This window comes from Phaethon aethereus (assembly GCF_964289735.1).
Source record: "Phaethon aethereus genome assembly, chromosome: 7".
Classification (NCBI taxonomy): Eukaryota; Metazoa; Chordata; class Aves; order Phaethontiformes; family Phaethontidae; genus Phaethon; species Phaethon aethereus.
Window position 1 is genome coordinate 32,641,448 of NC_138583.1, and position 23,135 is coordinate 32,664,582.

Sequence of the window (23,135 nt, forward strand, 5' to 3'; positions counted from 1 at the left end):
GCAAGATTTTGAGGATGCATTGGTCCTATAAGACAGTGGATTAAAATTACTGTACTTTCTTTTTCTTCAAACTAGTAAATTCATTACGAGTCTACCATCTGATGTTGAACTTACTGCTGTTTGGACCCACCTGTGTTACTCTAGTAATAATGTGCTTTTAGTTTCTGTTTCAAATTTATAAAAAGATGTAATTGATTTATCTATCACAGCCACAGTCTCACTCTGACTCTCTTTACGGGCTGAGGCTGTGATTCCGTCGAAGCCTAGTCAATGTGTATTACTGCAGTTTTGCCGTCGTGCTCCCTCTCGCGTGCCGAGTCCACCCTTGGGTGACCTTGCACCAGGCTGTTTCAGCATGGTATGCAAACAGGGCAGTAACTGGACAAAGTGGATTTTCTGCATTAGAAGTGCCAGAACAGCAGCACTAGCAGAGATGAACTGTTCTGACAGTGGGAACGGCAACAGGACCAGCGTAGCCAGCAGTTAGAGTGTCTTAGGCTCTGTATGACACCAGCCTGGAGGACAATTTGTCCCTCTTGGATTTCCTAACATCAATTTTTGTTGTTTTGTAAGCTGGGGAGGGAGGGAAGAGGGGTGTTTGGGTTTCTTTTTGATTTCTTATTTTTTAATGTTAAGCAGACTTCCTTGAAATATGTGGTCTGATGGTGATATTCCTTTATTTTTTAATTACACATATAACTTGCATAAATTATTCCAAATTTTAAAATTAAGTAAGTATACCTTATTTAAATATGACTGTCATTGGAATCTTACAGGTAAATGAATTCAGCAATACTAGGTAAAAAAATCAACCTACATAATAATTGCCTTAAGACTTTGGCAAAAGTTAAGTTTCAGATGTGCTCCTCATGGTCTTGCTGTATGCCAGCAACCTTTTCTGACTGCTGGTCTCGATATGACACTTCTGCTTCTTTGTGGTACTAACTTTGTGCAGCTTCTGCAGGCATGTACTCTATCCACTTTCGTATATTATGAAGAGTATGCTGAGCAAAGAGGGCTTTTTGTGTCGTAGAGTCCAAATTGATAGCTTTGCTACTGGTTTAAAAGGAAAAGCATCATCTTGTTCTGGGTTCAAACTACGTTAAGGCAAAATGCAAGTAAGTTTTCACTGAGAATATCTGAAAGGACAATGTAATTATAAAAGACCTAAATATATGTGTGTGTGTGTGTGCACGCATGTATAATTATATATCTAAGAATAAAGCCACACTTTTATTTGGTTGAAATTAGAGACATCTCTCTCCCTTTAACACTTTTTCAACTTTGGATTTAATCCTTATCTTTGTGTGTATCTCAGATTTTTTTTTTTAAAATAGAAAACTGTAACCCTCTGTCTGATACGAAAGTTTTCCTGAAAGTTTACCCTACGTGCCTCTGAAATCTGATATGATGACAAATCCTAGAAATGCTTTGCCTGATTTATAGAAAAGTACTTTTTTTGCTCCCTTTTAAGGGGATTTCCTTTAAGTTTCAATCTCTAGATGCTCCCGATTTCTATTAGTGGGATTTGAATATTTGAAGTCAGTACAGTTCAAGTAGGAAATAATGAAGAAAGGACTAATTGTTCTAAAGAAACTAAAATCCCAGTCAGGACAGAAATATGAAACCACACCAAAGCCACATTTGTAATGCTCCTACAGCAGTACAAAAAGAAATATGCTTGAATGGTTGATTTGAAGTGAAGATACTGGTACAATATTCATCTCAAATACTTGGTGAAAGGAAAATAACTAGTAGCATACTTAAATCAAGGTACCAAAAGTAAGACAATGAGATGGACTGCACAGCTGGAGGAGTGGTAGTTCATCTTAAAGCACTTATGAAAAATAGGGTTACTGTCGCAGTCGTTCAATGAAATGCATGTGAATTGAAATCTTTTGGCTAGTTTGAGGGTGTGTAATATTAGGGCAATATTACTGATCACTTGATGACAATTATGCCAGTGGTGGTGTGGGTGTTGAAATGGGCTGTGAAGGCAGAGAACTGTATTATAAAGGGACACTTCTGCGAGTGTCCTCTGACCCTGATAAATGTAATGATAGGTAAGTGTTTCTGACAGATTCTTGGAGCACCTAGTCACCAAATGCATCTAAAAGGAGTACCTATTGATTTATTCTGAAGCAATGCAAATACAGCTTCTCTGAACTAGTGACTGCAGTATGCTCAAATCCTGCAATTTCTAGAAGTGTAGAAGAATCTTTATGCATATTAATCCTTTCTCCAGAAAGTCCATCAGTGATGCATTTAAAAGAGGGATCTACCTAAAAATCCAAAGCCTACTTAAAAAGAAATGAAAAGAAGGACCAAAAATTACAAAAAGGCATTAATTTTGTGTGTTTAAAGACTGATCGCGTGTATATCGCTGATCTGTGATATATATTGATAAATGCATATCACTGCAAATAAAGTCTCTAGGAAGACCCTATGAAGTCCCAATAAATAACATATTTAAACAGCAGAACAAAGCAGATTATTAGGAGTAGGAAAAAACAGCTTAGTTTTCACCTAGTGATAACAGAAAAAAAAGTCTGTCAAATCCTGTTGATTTTGATGTACAATTTAAAAAGAAAAAACCCTAGAAACTGATATTAAGAATAGTTTTAAGTATGTCAGTCAGATTTTATTTCAGAGTCCCTGAGACCAATAAGTGATGAAAGCATGTTAAGAACTTTTGAAGGTCATGAGGTATAGATCATTTGTTTTTACAATGGAGACAGTGGGAATTACTTGCACTGATTTCTCTGGGAAAGGAGGGTAAATAGGCAATAAAGTTCATTGATTTTTAAAACATAAAGAGTGTCTGATAAAATCCATTTTGCATATATTGTGATGAAAACTTCTGGAATTGCTTTATATATGTTTTCATATGCTTTTGTTTTGTCTTTCAGCTTGTGATGAATGGAAGATTTTACCAAAACCTAATCTGCATCGAGATGTCAACAGATTTGGTCACTCTGCTGTTGTCAGTAATGGGTAAATGAAGTGTATTTTAAATTTTTCCTGAACATTTTTCTGACTGAAAAAACTGTGGCAGAAATTATACCTATGTGAAGTATGGTTCAATGACATAAAACTGATGTAATTTATTAATGTGAAAAGTAGTGCTCATTAGGGACTTTACTTGTCTTAGGTAATCAGTACAGCTAATGATCAATTTGATATGCTGTGGAATCTTTCAATGGCATTTTCTATGAACCTTCTAGTGTACTGAGGTGTTTCCTCAGTATTGTGAAGTAGACTGGATTTGAAATTCAGTACCTTCTGTAGTCCTCACTTTAAATGTAATGAGAGAAATATTTTTTATCTTTGCAGCATGCTATAATTCCTTGTTCTTCGACAATCATAAAATCAAAAACATGTGGCTAAGATTTGCTTGGAATAAAGCAAGATTCTGAAGCTACTGATGCAGTGATCATCATTAACGACTTGCAGGAAAAAAGCCTGCCAGAATCTAGACTATAGAGAATCATAGAATAGTTTGCGTTGGAAGAGACCTTTAAAGGTCATCTAGTCCAACCCCCAAATTAAGTATATTTCTTATCCTCTCGAAAATGTAGCACACTTTCATGTAATTTGTTGAGTAGAGGAGCTCAGAGCTCTCATTGTCTAGAAACAGGAGATGGAGTGGACCTGGTGTTTGCTGGATTTGGTGGCTGAACTCACTGCTGGGCCCCAGCCTCCAAAGATAAAACTGTAGGACGTATGTTGTCTTTTTGGTGGAAAAGTTGTAGAAAACTGTAGTCAGGTTTAAAGAAATTTCTACTGTTTTCTTGTGTGAGTTTTACTATTGCTGGTTGCCAAATGGCCTAATACCCAACAGCTGCAGTACTACAGATCATTGACTACTGATCATTCCTCTTCTACATTATTCATCGTGCTAATAAACTCAGTATTTAAGTATATGCGGGCAACTTACAGATCCTCTACGTATGGGTATTATATAGGCCAGACGTAATGGAGTAATTATATCTATAAAATAATAAGAAATAGGGGTTTGATTTAAAAAAAAAAAGCAGTAAGTAGTAACTCTGTACACAAAGCACTTGAAATTAATCAATGAACCCTTACTTCATTAAGAGAAAATTGCTTCGAATTAATGAATTCAGCGACTGATAGTTTTTCGTTCTGATTTGTGTTATTTTAAGACATCTAAGCTATGTCTGATAATTAGAGAACTGTTACTTTCAATGAATTAGGTTCAAGGTGAAAAAGCCTTTTTTATTTTTTATTGTTCCCCCTGAACTTAACACTATTTTTAGTAGGGTTTAATGTACAAAAAGTGTAATATAAGATACTCGCCAAAGACGACTGCTGTTGGTAACTGTATGATTAATTCTGTTTTAAGAGTCTATGATACAACAGTTATACAAGTTCTTTATTATTATCTTTTACCTGAGGGTGTTCTTAATTTTAAAGGAGAAGGGTGAGATCTCTAGTCTAGTCTTCCAGTTTTGCTGTCAACGGCTACTGCACCAGAAACGTTACCAAAAAGAAATATCCATCTGCCAGTTATTGCTGGTTGTCTTTGAAATCTTCCTGAAGAAAAACGTTCTCACTTCCTGCAGGCCATTATTTCACACTCTGTTCTCATTATCTAACTCCAAAAATGAGTAGTTTCCTCCATAGCTGCTCTTCCTTCTTTCCAGACATGTGGTAGATGTCACTCACTAGTGGTAGATGTCATGTACAGAAGAGGGCAGTTTGAGCAATTTTTTTGTTAGCCTAAACTTCCATGGAGAAATACATTAAAAAACTGATCAATAACGGAACCCTTGACAGAGTGTTTATTAGAGAGACAAAGAATTTTTTTTATAAAATTATGTCTTATTTTTAAATTGTATATGAAGACACATAAGAAATTAAGAATGTGTATCTATAGCTACAAACCCAGTTGTATTTACTTGTTTTTTCCTAATAGGTCCATGTATGTATTTGGGGGTTTTTCAAGTGTTCTTTTGAATGACATCCTTGTGTACAAGCCTCCAAACTGTGAAGCATTCAGAGATGAAGAGCTGTGTAAAAACGCTCGTCCCGGTATAAGGTGTCTGTGGAACAAGAAACATTGTGAATCCTGGGAATCTGGACATATTAATAACATCCTTAGAGCAAAATGTCCTAAGAAACCAGGTAAGTGAATATTAGTCTTACAGTGTCAGATTTGCAATGTGATGTAGGAGATGGGGGGGAACCCACAAATGCTCCCCCCCGCCCCGCCCCGAAAAAAACCAACAAACCAACCAAGTGGAACTAGTGGTGGGACTGTGAAGACTCTAAGTTGGATGGGAGTGTTGATCTGCTGGAGGGCAGGAGGGCTCTGCAGAGGGATCTGGACAGGCTGGATCGATGGGCTGAGGTCAACTGTATGAGGTTTAATAAGGCCGAGTGCAGGGTCCTGCACTTGGGTCACAACAACCCCATGCAACGCTACAGGCTTGGGGAGGAGTGGCTGGAGAGCTGCCCAGCAGAGAAGTTCCTGGGGGTGCTGGTTGACAGCCGGCTGAATATGAGCCGGCAGTGTGCCCAGGTGGCCAAGAAGGCCAACAGCGTCCTGGCCTGTATCAGAAATAGTGTGGCCAGCAGGAGTAGGGAAGTGATTGTGCCCCTGTACTCGGCACTGGTGAGGCTGCACCTCGAATCCTGTGTTCAGTTTTGGGCCCCGCACTACAAGAAGGACATTGAGGTGCTGGAGCGTGTCCAGAGAAGGGGCAAAGAAGCTTGTGCGGGGTCTGGAGCACAAGTCTTATGAGGAGCAGCTGAGGGAACTGGGGTTGTTCAGTGTGGAGAAGAGGAGGCTGAGGGGAGACCTTATCACTCTCTACAACTACCTGAAAGGGGGTTGTGGTGAGGTGGGTGTTGGTCTCTTCTCCCAAGTAACCAGCGATAGGACGAGAGGAAATGGCCTCAAGTTGTGCCAGGGGAGGTTTAGATTGGATATTAGGGAAAATTTCTTTACTGAGAGAGTGGTCAGGCATTGGAACAGGCTGCCCAGGGAGATGGTGGACTCACTATCACTGGAAGTGTTCCAAAAACATATGGATGTGGTGCTTCAGGATATGGTTTAGTGGGCATGGTGGTGTTGGGTTGATGGATGGACTTGATGATCTTAAAGGTCTTTTCCAACCTTAATGATTCTGTGATTCTCTGACTCTTCCTCTCTGAGAATACTTAATGCAAGAGATATATGGATTAATTTTTTAAAAAATTCAATTCTAGATTTTTTTTTTCTTTTTAAATACAAAGGAGTAGGTGCCAAAGAGCACAAGTTTAAGGTGCCAGTGGGTACAAAATATAAGAGGATTCAAAGAGAAGAATTTACTTAATTGGGGAACTAAAACATAAAATGACTTTAGATTGGATTTGGCTCAGTCTGTTTGAAGCATTTATAAAAGGGTGAGCTTTAAAATATTGTAACTGAGTTAATTTTCCTCTTTCTCCACCTTCTCCTGTTTTGGGATATATGTGTGTTATACATACATACGCATATATATGTACATGTTATATACATATATAAAAGCCTCCGTATTTTTCTGATTCCAAGAAAACAGCAGTCAGAGCACAGATGGGTGCTGCAAGTTGTATCTGGCATTACAGGCGTACGGCACACTCATGTCTGTATGTGCCAGTGGGAGAGAGGGAAGGCATGGCTGCTTCACGCAGATTACCTATCGAACAGGAGCATCGGTATAGAACGTGGCACAGTCACAGCTAGGAACAAACTTGATGCAAACAAGCCCTTTGCTATAGTATGTCAAAATGGGTTCAAGTTTGTCATGTGAATTTCTATGCGACACGGTGATAGCTATGTTGTTCAAAACAGCAATTTGGCGCGATGAATAACTGTTGCACCCTATTCCTGAGTGTTTTGGCTTGTCACAAATAAATTGCTTGTGAAAGTGTTGTTCTTATACTTCACATGAACAGAATATTCATCTCTGCTACATTCACCTACTTGTTTTTCTGTGCATCTTTCCTTTCAGCACAGTATAAAATTGCTAACCAAACTTTGACTGTGTGCTACATCTATGAACTACCATACAATTAAACTGCCAGTCTACTTCTAATGTTTGTTTAAAAATTATTAGCTCTGCTATTAATCAGTGCTTCAAGACAGTTATTATACTGTTAGCTTTTATTTCTTTCTGAACTGCATATAAAGTTGCAAACTCAGGAAAAAAAAGGTGCATTATGTAACAAAAAAGTTTATCCAGGTAAAGCTTTCTGAAGATCTGCTTTTGTACAGTTTTATAACATATCGAGATCTAGAGTCTAAGAAGTTTCAGCTCTTTATATAAAGAAAAATCTTGAGACACTACATTCAAAAGTAATACAGATGAAAGTGGATCTTACACAAAGCTGATCATACCAACAGGTGTTTAAAAAAGCAAACCAAAGAAAGCACAGGCAGGCTGGAGGAAAATACGAAAGTTAAAGCAGTTTCTAAAGCACAGCTTCTGCAGTGGGAATAAACTACAACTAAACTTGCAAGAGATGAGGTGTGTAGAAATCATTTCCGAAGAAGGTGTGCGGGCAGTGCAGCTTCACTGCTGTCAAATCCTTCCCATTGCAGGTGGCAATATTCTGCCAAAAGTCAGTTTTTCATATATTCTTTTATATCACTTGGCTCAATTGTTATCTGGTTGAGAGTATCATCTGAGAAACTGCTGATAGTCAATACTAAAGGATAAGCAGAAATTTTAGTGGCCTTTTCAAAAGGCTATCCTTGGATAGCAAGGCTTCTCTGGCAAGAGACTCTTTTAAACTTGCACCATCCTGAGACTAAAGAAGCCAAACAGTTGCACAGGAGTTAAACACAGTAATCGGTGTAGAAGGTGGTAGGAATTCTCCTATTTTGGGTTATGGTGATTTTTCAAAATTTTGCCTCCTTAAAATAGAAGTAATCATTGGTATCCCAAACTATTTTAAAGAACATAAAGTTTAGTCCAAGTCCTGAAGGTTTATATTAAAGGTTTAACATGAACTTTTCTTTAAATATTTTTTTGTGGAGAAAGGGCAGAACTATAACTTACCAATTATTAGGTTTATAAATTAATTTATAAAAACTTAAAATGTCTGTGTGTTGCTAATATCTGTCTTAGATTTTTTTACTTAGTACTTCTACCATTGCCTTCTTGCATAGCAATCTGATATTTTTATGAGAAACCTGCATCTGAAGAAAATCTTTTGTCTGTGTTAAAGGAATGAAGAATGAATAGTTAAAGAAGCTTTCTGATACTCTTAATTTATGCACAGTGCTAAAAGAGTTTGTATGCTGCAAATCAGTGAACATTGATATTAGATTTATGAAACTTCAAATATAATTGTTACCTAAGGAATTTTTAAAGGAATATATCTTATTAACTGAGTAGAATTAATTTCCTACAGTAATTTAAACTTTTATGAATGGCTAGAGTTCAAATAAACGACGTAACAGAAAATACTCTAAGCAAGTGTTTAAAACGTGGTACTATTCTCTGTGCAGTGTTTCTTTTTGACTTTCATGTGTATTACAGCTGTTGCAGATGACAGATGTTACCGATACGCAGACTGTGCGAGCTGTACTGCCAACACAAACGGGTGCCAGTGGTGTGATGACAAGAAGTGCATTTCAGCGAACAGTAACTGTAGCATGGTGAGTCTTTGCAAATCTATGATTATGTTATTAATACTGTGGTTTTTTTTTGTAGTTAAACCAGAGTCCTCTTGCAGCAAATGAAACGGGTGTAGTAGATGAATAATAGCTTGTTTTGAACACAAACATAAATGTGTTTGCCTGGCTTTTGCAGTAAAAATTTTGCAGAGAGCAGATTTGGACTGCAGCAAAGATATTTGTTCCAGGGAAAAAAATTAATGTATTCTTTAGGATTGTGTTAGGCCACTGTATAGCTCTCTGGACAAATACTCTTACTTCCCAATTAATGACGTTTGGAATGTCCCAGAGTCATTATCAACTTGGATTTTGTGCATATGCCGTTGTACAGTACGTAGGCAGAACTGTGGAATCTCATGAAGGGTGGCTGTTTGGGTTTTTTTCCCTTTCAAACAGGACCACAACAGTCCCGTTAGTCTTGGTATTCTGATCACTGATTGTCATAGAAATGTTTTTCTTTAAGCCATGGAGTTACTTGTCATCTCGTTAAAGGAATATGAGCCTCTGTCACCATGAGATTAACTGGCTTGTGATGATTTGTTAAGATTGTTCTTGATCTACATATACACAAGCGATAAGAACATACAGATTCACAGAAGTTTCTATTTTTCTTTTTTTAATATTACTTAATGCAATGTTTTATACTTTACATTGTTGACCAACAGCTGCTGCATCTTTTGCTTGTTCATTTGATTTTTGATGAGTTTATAGTAGTATTTTAACTTAATAAATTTTGCCTCCTTATGTTTTTCAGCTAGCTCCAGACACCTGGCTGTACTTGAGTTCGAAATCCTGTCTTTAAACACTTCCTTTAGTAAAAGTAGTTTGCTCTCTGGTTTGAACCTGATGCAAATCAATCTTGTTTTCCAGACAGAGAAATTAAGGTGTGAGTTGGATTGACTCTGATTCTAATCTTGCCCATTCACAATGAGCGCAGCCAGCTCTAATCACTGGTAGCTAGTCACTAGCAGACAGAGACTCATCAGCAGCCATGTTATAAGTCTTTCAGAGTGATTTCACATTCCAGGCTCTAATGGTTTGTTTCCTTTGTGATCTTCAAGGGCTCTTCCTTTCCTAACACATTATACTACGTTAGGTGCCAATTTTCTAACTGTCGTTTTCAACTGTTAAGCAAGGAACAGTTGCTAAGGAGCAGACCATCTTCATCCCTAGTAAGTGTGGAGCACTGGGTATTTTAGCACAAGCTTCTCAGTTCAGTATCCTTCTTTGACAACCTTTCATGACCAAGATTGTCAGCATAATTAGCAACTGATGCACCAGTCTTCTCTATATCATTTCCTGTCTTTTATTCAGGGTTTGAAGTGGATAGCAAAGCTGTTAGTGGACTTACTAAAGAATGGGATAGTGAAAATCCATCAAAATGATTTCTGAAAAGAGTTGCTATCGTAAGTTGAAGGTGGCTATTGCAAAATTAGTGTATTGGGTGGAGAAGACAGAGAATTTTGCAGCTATCAACATAAACCCACCAAAACAGCATCAACAGAATGGCACCATGTGGAGATGCTAAATAGATCGGGCTGATTATCCATTTTCATAGACTCCTACTTCTGGACTAGGCCCACAAAATGAAAATTTTGTGACAGTACTGTGGTGGTAATATGGGATAACAAGTTGTAGACCTAGAAACATCATAAGGAGAAAGCCCCATTTTTGCAGGTGTACAAAGACCTTGATTTATTACTTAGATTGTAGAACATCTGGATGAGACAGACACTAATGTTTTAGAGTCTGTTGCTTTTGCTTTATGAAAACTGGTCAGCATACTAAAGATATGTTGGCAATCAGTTTGGCATTGGCCTTGTGGTCATGGATATTTACAAAGCAGTGACTGTTCTGCTGATTGGAAGGGCTGTAAAATATGGAAATTTCCCTGAAATAACTTTGTTTGGACAGATGGACTTAATAAGTAGTACTAATGCATTGACGATACACACATACTTGCCTATGCCCACCATCTGATGTGGGTCAGCACATTAACAGGACACTGTATTCCACTGCTATGCAGAATCATAGAATAGTTTGGGTTGGAAGGGACCTTTGAAGGTCACTGCAGGGAGGTTGGACTAGATGAGCAGGGACATCTTCAACTAGATCAGGTAGCTCAGAGCCCCATTCAACCTGACCTTAAATGTTTCCACGGATGGGGCATCTGCATCGTCAAGGTATATATCAGTACACTCATATCTGACGTAATTGCAAGCAGTGGCTTGCAATGCCAGGTCATTCTGGAGGTGTGACACATTTCAGCACTAGCAAGCTATTTTGTTTTTCTCCCATAAAAACTCACATAAGTGGGATACTCCTGCATGCTATGGTTTTAGTTGACCCCATCATATCTGATGCAAATACTGAGGGGTGAATACTTATCCTGTCTTGCCCAACTGGGAAACAGTTTACTTAAAATATGTGGTGTGGTTCAAGATGGTACTGAAATTTGGCTCATGAGTAGGTTGAACAGCGTGCTAGCAGTAGTGCCTCGCTGTCTGTTTTCTACCATTAAATATATCTCTTAGAGATTTTTTTCTGTTATAATAAGGGTTTTGAAGGTTGCCTTGAGAAATTGCACCATTGAAATTCCCCACACTGCTTACAGTGGTATTACATAATATGCTCAAATTATTCCATAATAAAATGTAGTGCTTCTACAATAAAAAAAAGTTATTTAACTTTTATCTTTGTTGAGATTTGATAGATGCTAAAAATGATAAGATCACCTACTCTACCTTTTTTTTCAAAAATGTGCAAATACAGGTACTGGTTTGCCTTAGGGGCAAAAGCAACTCTAATACTGTCATTAATACTGTCTTATGCCAAGTACACACTTCATGAAATATGACATACTAATATCTGTATAACTTCCTCTTTCAAGCTCTTTTATGGAGCCTCTTGCATCTAGTCCAGGGCTGTTTTCAGCTTTGAAACAGAATATCATATAAGACTTTGTGACAAAGAAGGAAGCGACATCATTGATGTACTCCTTTTTCTTCCATTCATTGGATGTCTGCATTAAAGATGGAAATTTAAACGGGAATATTTTGGTTGACTTGTAAAACCTAATGGTGTTGCATATGTGTCCCTCTAAGCACTACATATCACTCTTCCCTCTTCTAAAATTGGGGAAGCAGTTTTCTGTCATGCTCATATGTGCCTTTTTTCCTTAGCTTCTCTGTCTCACATCTTTCTTCCTTTTGCTTTTTCAAAAAAAGTTCTGTGTCCTGCTTGTGGTATATTTCTGATTTTGTGGAGTAGATTGTGTTGACTTTTGCTAGCAGTTCACCGCCCTTAAGTCTGTTACATTGATCTTGCACTTGGATGCTTTCATTTGTACTCTAATGTCCTCAGCATCTTCCTGGTCCTCACTGATTCTGATGCATTTTGCTTGTTTCTTGATAGAGGATAACCACCAGATCTGGATCTGCTTAATACGTTGATGAAACTGTATTCACCTTGTATATCTGCACATAAGAAGCTTTATCACTCATCCTGTGAGAATGATACCCCCTTGCTAATTGTGTTGTTCATAAAATTGACTACCGGTGTTTTGTAATGGAAACATTCTCGGGAAAAGCTGTTAATTTTACCTTATAGTTTTTACCAAAAGTAAAAAAAGACTTTGAGGTAGAGATGAATTGTTTTTTAAATTGCTGCACCTTTACAAGGTATCATTTTTCTTGAGAAAGTAGCATGGAAGAGTAAGCAAAGAATTGGTCTGCTCCTCTGGGAAGCGCCATGCCATAAAAGAAAAAATCTTTTTGTATCTTGTGGTAAATGAAATGGTCAATGACTGAATAGGGCCCATCAGTTGCAACAAGACGCAAAGCTTTCTTTACTGAGAAAGGCCAGAGAGCCTGAATGTTAGAGTAAAAAAATTTACTTCATCAATTGTTTTTTGCTCTTTCAGAAATGGAGCAAAATATGGGTTGATAAAGTAGCAGAGAGCCTTCATATATTAAGAGAGTAAACATTTTTAAGGATAGCAACATAACAAGTCCAGATTCTGGCCATAAAGCTCTTTTATTTTTGCAGGCACATACAGGTACTTTCAAAAAGTGTGATTGCGTTGAACCCCTGAAAGTACTGGAATGACTCCTGCTTGCCAGCCTTCTTAAAGCACTGTGTTTGAGAAAAAGGAGGGTGAGCTGAGTTTGGACATGTACCATACCACTTACATTTGTGATTCGCTCAAGTGCTGATAGACTTGGGTTGATGACCTTGCTAGGTTGGGTTGATGGTTGGACTTGATGATCTTAAAGGTCTTTTCCAACCTTAATGATTCTGTGATTCTGTGACTTATAGGCTGAAAAATGTGTATTTATGTGCACATGTAGGTAGTTACTGGAAAATATGTTGGCTGCTTTTGGATAGCTATAATGTTTATTTATTAATGTATATTTTATTATTTATATGTTGGCTGCTTTCTGATATTTATAATGTGAATGATTTTGAAGGTTTTCCCTTTGTCTTTTTTAGTTGTGATTTTTTTTTTTTTTATATCCTCAAAATAACTCTTCCCATTTCCTGGCTCCACACCAAACAGCAGTCCTAAAAGGCAAACTTCAGGAAATACCAAGAAATAGTTTCATTCTCCCCTTCTGTTGTCTTACTCCTCTGCAGTAAAAATAGAAACAGTCACTGCAGATAGAGTAGCTGTTATGCTCCACCAGCTATCTACAATGTTGGCCTATAATCCTTTAGTTTATAGAAATTTTAACTGCCCACACTGAAAGTTTGCAAATAACTTAACTTATTCCCAAGGAAAGTATTTTGAAGGCTTGAAATGCACTTTACCTGGAAGATGTTGATTGAGAGTAAATGTTTTCTTTTGAAAACTTTACAAGTCCTTGGAAAAAAAAAATTGAACCCCCCCACTTTTCTCATAAGATTTCAGCTCTTATTCTGACTCTTGACATTGTTAAGCTTGTTAAAATACCCACACTTTTACTGTAACAAACAGCAGACATATGGGAGGGCAGAATAAATTGAAACCACTTAACTGGGATCAAGAACACCAGCAACAGCACATGAATGCGATACTTTTTTGGTCAGAATATGGTCTGTGATGGGGACATGTGATTTACTTGTTTTGGACAGACTGTGATGGGAAGAGGCACAGCTGAGGTACTTATGCATCCAGTCTGTATTGCATTTTTGAAAGCCTTATTGCATGCCAAATCTACAAGGGGGATGTGTTCCTACAAGGGCTACAAGAGGTATATGTTCTGTCTCTAACTTTGACCAGCCACACCCTTACATTCAGTAGTAGTCTATGAATTTCTTGTGTTGGTCTCCACACATGCAATGAGATAAAGCACCCGTTGATGTAAGTAACCTAAATACAGCCCAAACTGGTGTGTGATTTAAAGGTATTTTGTATCTGTGTGGCAACCCATGAAGAGTATGATAAAGAGAATCTTGTTGAGGGATATAGGATACTAGGGGATGCTTCAAGAGAGCTATAATCCTACAATGTTAAACATTTTTACACAGTGTCTTAAAGACAAGAATCGTCTTTTTGTAACGCTTGCACATCTTACAGAAAGCTTTCATGTCTTTCATGGTAGGTGTCCTTGGATGCTACACTAGTACCAATAATAATAATCATTGCAATCTACCTACATTTGAGGAATTCAAAGAGTAGTCAAGGGGAAATGTATCAAGTAGTAGAAAGAATTATGAATAGTATTAACTTTATCTTGGATGAAAAAAAGAAAATTTAAGACCAAGGAGCACCCAACAGAAGGATTTGGGAGTAGCTTCAGAGAAATAGTAGCATATCTATTAGATTAATAATTTACAGTTAGACGAGGCAAACTAGACAAGATAATACTGTTAACCTGAAAAATCCAGGAAGAGGAGAGGGAGGTATATTATTTAATAGCAATTTCCGAAGTTCTAAGATAAACTACTGTAATAGTTTCGTTCTACAGTGGATAGGCAGAAAATCACTGCAGTTCATAAGTCTGTCTATATACCACCATTTCAAGATCAGTACTGAAAAAATCTAAGTAAATCAGACATAAGTGGGAAACTTTATATATAACATAATTTACTTATACTTTGGTGTGTAAACATTATAGATATCCTACAGCAATATAGAGCTTCAGTAACAGATGGGCTGTCATATTTCTGAATTTCATTGGGTTTGGTACCTTAAGTTATAACCGTAATATTGTGTTAATATGAATTACCTATTGGATTCACATCTACATTGAACTAATGAGATTTTCAGGCAAGCAAAGTTTAAATTGGATTTAAGGGAAATAAGTGCTGGGAATAAGGGAATACAACAGAGAACATTATTACAGAATAGTCACTAGTACTTTGAATTTTATTTTAAACATTAAATAACCAACACACAACAAGCTTCATGATTAGAAAGTAATAGAACAAATATCTTGGTTTAGTTGAAAAATTGTAATCTGTATGTAGTATCACTAAAGAGTACATAATTTAAAAAAAAATTGAATGCTTAAGGATTTTGACTATGTCATCATGAAGTGTTAAAAATGAGTATTGAGGTATTGTAAATGAGCAGATGGTGGTTACTTGTGCTTTAAAACTCACTTTAAAGCACCTTTTAGTCAGTATTGTGACTATGCATCATGACTGAGTGAAACTAAATGTGGGTTTGTACCAAAGGCTTTTTGTGCTTTACTGTTTGTATGCATTTATTGGCCTAGACAGACATTCTGTTACTTTATGGCATTGCCTTTGGCTCTGTTTCATATTGTGGTGTAGATTCCTTCTCCTAGAACTGTTTCTCTGGTTCTTTTTGCTGCATAGTAGCCTTTCTTATAGACCAGAAAAATAGCGAGTAGCTTTTATAATAAGCTCACTGATGGGCATCTGATCCAATAAAGGCAACATCAAGTCCCTAAACAGCAGTGTTCTTCAGCAAGAATGAAGTTGGTCCTGTGTGAGATTGAAAATTCATTTTAAGATTGCATCATTTCAGGACTTAAAAGGAGGTGGGTTGTCTTCCCTCCTGACTGCGGTAGGTTGATGCCCTACCAACATCATCTTTCCAGTAGCAACAACTGTGTAACTTATTGTCATATTGCCCCTTTAGATGTGCTTTGTCGTACTCCAGGAGACTATCAGAAAGGAAAGCAATCAAAAGTGTAATGTAAGCCATACATATGGCTCACATTTTTGCTACTATGCATGAATGAATCTTTTGTTGTTAGAGAAAGACAGGGGTTGTAAGGGTTGAACAAGATGACCTCCAGAGGTCCCTTCCAACCTCAACCATTCTGCGGTTCTATGAGTATAAAGCTGTCTTGAATTAGGACTTATTTTTAATTAAGTTGAAATTAAGTTAGTAGAGACAGCCTTATGGATGCCCTGATGAATTGGCCGAGGATTTTGGGCAGTTTATTAAATAAGATATCAATATTATGTCTTAATTAAAAATACCGTGCAGGTGGGAGAAAAGACGGTTCATATTCAAAATGACTACCTTGGAAAAGAAGACCTCTGTTTTCAGGAAAAAAACCCAAAATAAACCCAACAAAAAACCCCAGTCAAAATTCCTTCGGTGTTTACTTCTTTTCTTGTATACTAAGGTACCAAAGGAATAATGTTATTTCTGGTTTTATGTCACTGTTTGACAGAATGGTTTCTTGTAGATCCTGTAAATTTTATACTAGCTCTGTTGCATACATGTTTGCAGTTAAATCTGGAAAATGACATGACTGAAATTTTTGATAAATCCTTCTTGTGTCTTATGACTACCGGTCTATAACTCTTATTTTTATGTCATTTCATCCAGGTATAACAAAATGGAGCATATTTTTTCACCGTTAGTCAATGATGTATAATTATTTTCAACTATTTTTTATTTTCTGTTTGATTTTTTTGCTTTCTTTAACCTGTAGAGTATGAAATAATTTAGTGAGACCATATCCCTGAACTATCTAATAATTATTTAATGTAGTTATTTAAGCTTTTCCTTGGCTCTGGGAAGGAAGTGGCATCTTCAAATTATTTAGACCCACTCAAAGGTAGTTGTGTAGGACACGTGGGGTGACTTGTGCTCCAGAGATGCATTCGTACTCTCCACAACTGATAAGGGAATTTAGACAAAGAGCCAGCTTTTAGGTGGCTGTCATTTTTCTGGGAGGGATTCACCTTCTGTGTATTTCAATTTTGACTTCTCATTGATTGCTAGTTTACCATGTGTTTGAGATGCTGTTTTGTCTGTTTTGTTTTTATAGTCAGTTAAAAACTACACCAAATGTCATGTGAGGAATGAACAGATCTGCAATAAACTTACCAGCTGCAAAAGCTGCTCGCTACAGCTGAACTGCCAGTGGGACCAGCGGCAGCAGGAGTGCCAGGCGCTCCCTGGTAAGGGCTGTAGGGCGGCGATGCTGCTTTTTATAGTTGTTTTCAAAACTGAGTAAATCTCCTCCATTACTGTCAAAGAATATTTGTTCCATGAGTAGACCTGGATTTGTTTTACCCGTGCTGACTCTCCCCATCTGGCCGTGCCTGTGCAGGTGAACGCAGATGTAATTACATCACTGATTGATACATCGGTGCTACCTTTAATCTGGTTAGGAGAGATGATAATATTAGCGAAGGCATAATGGGATGTACCTCTGCACAAGCTGGTGACAAGGTCTAGCCTGCGGAGATCACTGAGTGCAGAGCTGAATTGCCATACTGAGTCCTTTACTGTTACATATTCACTGACACTTAATTTTGCTAGCTGGGGTTTTATCTTATAAATTGTACTTCAATTATACTTCAATTTTCCTGTGCAGATAGGGCCTAAGATCTAGTTTCTTGATTGTCTAATGTTGGTAATACTGTGCAAGCAGTGAATATTAAAATGCTAATATAAAATATTCTCAGAAGGTGACTGTTAACATTCTGAAATAATATTTACTCTGTAATTTGTATTCATAACTGCACATATGCAGTTAGATATCAGGACCTTCTCCATTTGATCTTTATGTCCAGATGAAGTTAATGAACACAGTTTTTTTCACAGAGATTGTTCATTAAATAACTTAAATTTATTCTGTGCAGTTTAAAAATGCATTTGTGTAATCTTTGTAAAGATTAACTATAGCAGTTGCTCTGAATTACTTACTCATCTTTTAATAGTTATCTGAATTGAGTAATGATGAAATATGTTGAAAAGAAAATATTTTCTAAGATGTTATTGGAATTTCCTATCATTCCGATTGCATTTATATTTAGGCAAATCTGAATGCAAAGATAGGGTAAAGTTGTGATCTTAATTCTAGGACAGTTGTTTTCGATTTTTGAAATTTACATAATATTTAGGTTGAGTGATTCTTTAAAGCGCTATTTATTATGTACATAATCTAATGTTTTAAATTTAGTTGTGCTCAAATCTGAATACAGAAAATAGTGTCATAACGATATTTTTGTGCTGAAACTTAGCATACACCTTATAAATATTTTATAAGTTGTTTAAAAGTTTCCTTTCATAAAAATACATTTTAATATGATACTACTTGGTGTTTTACAATTTACGTGATGTAAAAAAGGACATGAGTGTGGGATGTATTTTGAATTATGATTTCAGGAAGATAAAATTCAGACTCCCTTAGGTTTTGTAAACTTTTTTTAAAATCAGCTTTAATCATATGCTTTTTACATCAGCTCATCTCTGTGGGGAAGGATGGAGTCATATTGGAGATGCCTGCCTCCGCATAAATTCTAGTCGTGAAAGCTATGACAATGCCAAACTATATTGCTACAATTTGAGTGGGAATCTTGCCTCATTAACAACCTCAAAAGAAGTAGAATTTGTTCTGGATGAAATACAGAAGTATACACTTCAGGTAACTTGAGTAACTGATGCTTATGTGAACTAAATTTGCTTTGAGAAAACTATTTTAGGGATTCGTCCAAAGAGAGGAAAGCTTATGCCTTCAGAGAAATGTAGCATGGTGCTAAAGACGGATAGAAGTGGTGCACAGGATATTAAGGGGATCTCATCTTTAAAGCTAATGACACGGCAGTTCCCAGGTGTTTCTCTTTACCAGATTTAACTGTTACGGGTTAATGTTTACTTTCAAGATGTGACTCAAGAGAATGGCTGGAACACTGATCTGGGAAATCCCAGCCCTTTTCAATACACTGTGATAGCAGGAATCAAAACAAGACAAAATAATTTTCACTGTAACAGAGAAAAAAGTCCTGACTTTCACATCAGTATCATAAAACTGCTCGCAGGATTGTTTTTGGGTTGTGAATAGCTCGGTGGCGAGCTGTTGATGAGAAGGAGGTTCTAAAGACGTATACTTGGCTTCTCCAGAAAAGCCTAGCTCCCAATATAACTGGTATGTGGGACCAAAGGGTCACAGAGAAGCTGTACTAGAATGTGAAGCATGTAGAAATTCTCTGCACAGCAGCACTAGAATGAACCAGGAGCTAATTAGCTTTCTGTGATAATGGTGGGGGAGGGAGAGGGCTTAGAACTTTTACATGCCTCTGGCACATACAGGGAGCTGCCATCAGAATCTTTCTTAGGAAAGTGATCCATATTAACTTGTTAACTGTGGGACAAGAGAAGGGAAGCTGAAGATTAATTACCTGTCCGTGGGTGGTCAGGTTTGGTTTTTTTTTTTTGCAGTTAAATATTTAAGTGCTTATTGCTGTGTTTAAACTGTTGGAAAGCCTACCCCCATCATTGGTACGCTTATATGAAACACAGGGATGCTCAAAAGATGTCAAACCCCACAGTGTACACTCAGACAGCGATGTCTTAGCGGAATGAGTCCATTACAAGCAAATCGGTTCATCGTAGCCAAGAACATTTTTAAAAGCGTGTATTTTGGTTTATAGAACATGCAGCATTTCTTTGTATAAACCCTCTAATTTACAGTTACAGGAAAATGAGAGATAATTACAAATAATAATTGAAGCTTATATCAAGCTAGTATGGGATTTGCAAAATTGTGTTGCGGATGAATTGAGATGCATACAAAGGAAACAGCAGTTAAGGATTGCCTTTGGGTTACACTAAATCTGAATGCAAGAGTTTAGGGACATATACCAAAATATTCTATATTATTCTTTTTAGTGTTCCATTTGAAGAAGAAGATGCAAACATAGGTTACGTACTTAAGGTTTTTGGGTTTTTTCCCAATAAACGAAGGACCTGGACAGAGCAACATTTTTTACTAGAAAGACAAGTATTTTCTATTACTTGCTAATGAAGGAGAGAGAGAAGTAATTTTTCTGTGTCAGAAGATCTCCCCTGATATTGTACTTACTGCAGCCTTGAAACACATTCTGTCTGTCCAGTCTTTGATATGAGATAACTTTGAAAATGTAATTGAAACCAAAATAACAAAAGTACAGACGGCAATGATTTCTCTCATTCTTTATTTTGTGACCTGCACAGACACACCTTCTCCCCCCATTTCCTATTAAAATACTGCACAGGAGGCCTTCAACAGCATGTGACGGAGTATTGATATGACTGATATTACCTGACTGGCTTGAGGGGTAGAGGAGAAATAGCTTTTTTTAGTGTTTAGAAGCTAAATTTTTCTTACATTTCAGAGCTTAGAACTTCTACAAGGTGAGCATTCTGCTGAGCATATCTTTATTTAAATGAATATGTCCTGAGCCAATGTGGTGATATAAGTTTGAGATCCTTCACATACTGTTTGTGCAATTGTAGACAAATGTATGCACTTTAAAAGTATATCTTGGGTTAAATGATCATTTAGTTACCGGAATCTCTAATGAAATGCTACCATGAATTATGCTGGTTTTCAGTGGCATTCAGGAAAAAAAAATGGTTTTTTTGTTCCTATCTGTCTGTCTAGTTACATTTATTTAGTAGGAGACAACCTAAATGTGTTATCAGGTGTGACAGAGGCGCTCTGAACCTGTGCTTGATTTTCTTTTGTCTGCCTTTTCCTCTGAAACTGCAATCATAATGATTTAAAGGGTGAGATTTCATTATAGATGGCTTGTTTTTCTAACAGGTGGTGGTGTGGAGTTCACAAATATAGTCAGAGCAACTGTAAGGTGAACACTATGCCTTTAATCTGTATTATCTATGGTGGAGTTTGAACTGTGTGGTTAATATCAAAGGCTTTAAAATCTTTGTCGATGTGAAACAAAAGCTTTCCAGATGAGTGAATGTGTCAGAGCAACATTGGGAAATAAGAATATGGATCTGTTTTTCTCTCTGCTTTATTTGATATTCATATACTGAGAAAAAGAAAAACAACTTTGGTAACTGTTGTGTATTTTATAAACTGTTAAAATAGTGTCGATAAATACTACAGCCTAGAAAGACCTAATTCTTTATTTTTGTAGAAACAATGTGGGACTTTGTTTTTAATACACAAAGTCCTCGTTCTGGGACGAATTTAGGACATTTTCTTCATCATGTTTAGAATAATACAAAACATTGATGCTTTGGAAATATTCAGGGTGAGGAGGCTGCCATTGTCTCCACTCTCTGTCCACACCTCATTGTGTATCAATAATTTCTCTTAATTCCAATGCTAAATTGGAAATCAATACATTGCCTCTTTTAAAGGATAAGGAGAAAGTTTATTTGGCACTAAAGTGAGGGACAAAACTAAGACCTTTGTGGTATCAAGTCAAAACACTGTTCAATTTGCAGATGTAGTCTAAAACTATCACCAGTAATTTAATGTCTCATTTGCATTTTCCATTGAAAAGAAATGAAATTCTTTAAGAGAATGATAAAGTAAACACAATGGATAGACTGTAGATTCCTGTACTAAAGGAAAATGACACTTGATATATTTTCCTACATGCTTTTATTGACCTAGTAAGCAAAATATTATGAACGGGAAGGTTCAAGTTTTTCTGCAAAGTAGATTAAACAGCAATGTGAGGTTAATTAATTGTTCCTGCTAATATTCAAATGTTGTATACTCATTTAAAAGTGCAATTAGTTCTCTTGGGAATTTGCTCATAACTGGGGGATTTAACTAAAAAAATTTTCTTGTTAGCATGCAGTAAATTCTGAGAAGATTTATTTTTGGTGTAGTAAGCATAAACAAAGATGAGAACAGTTTTAAACACTGCCTTTCATTATATAAACTGCAACTTTTCCTTTAACTCACTGTTTTCAGAGCTAAGCATCCTTTATAAATTATCCTACTTGAGTGTAGGTTGGAGTTAATTAGTGAGCTTTGCATGGCAATATTATTCATTGTTAGCCTGAAGTATTCTCAAAGGGCTGTATATTTTTATGGTCTTATCATGTGTTTGGTTGTAGAGAAGCTGACATCTACTTTTTTTCTGAATTAGTCCCACTTTACTACAGTTTCTAGCAGTCCTACTTTACTATTGTGGTTTTGGAAGTCTAATAAATTATTTCAGCACTTTGTCTCCATATTACAGTTATTACATTGACTGTCCAGTAGCTCCCCTCTAGTTTAACCGTCTTCCTACTTTCAGGAAACGGGGAGCTCAACTCATTTTGGATGCCTGAGAAGAGAACCTGAATTTCCAAAACAGTTGTCCCCTGTAAAGAAGAAAGCTCAGGAGTAGCTAAACCAAAGTCCCACTGGAATACTATCTATAATCTCTGTAGATGAAAATTAGGGAAGCTGTAGTCTCTTCGGTTTGCCAGATTTTACATGCTTTTTTTAACCAGTGCCACAACAGCAAAATTTGAAAACAGTAAGAGAAATAAGTGTTCTTATGACCTAATGCATGACTCCTACTACTAATTACATCTAGATTTCATCATTTGCCTATAATAGATACCGAGACACTTAAAAATCATTACGCTTGCTTTCACTGCTTATAATGTGTCATTCAGTGGGTAAATATTTACAAAATATGAAAAGTGCAGGTATCTAGCATGGTTAGACTTGATGCATGGTTAAAGAATAGAAATCAAGCAATGAGGTAGTAAATAGGATGGATGGTTTCTCTTCATATAGCTCTCATTTGCAGTAAGCAGGTTATTTTGTTCATAAAAATGCAGAAAAGAGGCCATTTAAAATCATAGATTCATAGAATAGTTTGAGTTGGAAGGGACCTTTATAGGCCATCTAGTCCAACCCCCCTGCAGTGAGCAGGGACATCTTCAACTAGAGCAGGTTGCTCAGAGCCCCGACCAACCTGACCTGGAATGTCTCCAGGGATGGGGCATCTACCACCTCTCTGGGCAACCTGGGCCAGGGTTTCACCACCCTCAGTGGGAAAAATTTCTTCCTTATCTCTAGTCTGAATCTTCCCTCTTTTAGTTTAAAACCATTACCCCTTGTCGTATTGCAACAGGCCCTTCTAAAATGTTTCTCCCCATTTTTCTTATAAACTCCCTTTAAGTACTGAAAAGCTGCAATAAGGTCTTCCCAGACCCTTCTCTTCTCCAGGCTGAACAAACCCAACTCTCTCAGCCTTTCTTCATAGGAAAGAACTAACTGAAAACCCTTCTCAAAAGTGTGAATGTGTGGAA

The 23,135-nt window shown here is 36.9% G+C and overlaps 1 protein-coding gene across 2 annotated transcripts in view; it reads left to right on the forward strand.

Moving 5' to 3' along the window:
* Positions 1-23,135, forward strand: part of ATRNL1 (attractin like 1) — a gene marked incomplete at its 3' end in the record, with an annotated part of 538,576 nt that overhangs the window by 103,089 nt on the left and 412,352 nt on the right. For both annotated transcript variants that reach the window (XM_082002290.1, XM_082002291.1), the window contains exons 11-15: positions 2,910-2,994; positions 4,940-5,148; positions 8,532-8,650; positions 16,906-17,038; positions 18,329-18,510. In XM_082002290.1, the coding sequence (XP_081858416.1) occupies positions 2,910-2,994; positions 4,940-5,148; positions 8,532-8,650; positions 16,906-17,038; positions 18,329-18,510 (728 nt within the window). The remainder of the gene's footprint in view (positions 1-2,909; positions 2,995-4,939; positions 5,149-8,531; positions 8,651-16,905; positions 17,039-18,328; positions 18,511-23,135) is intronic.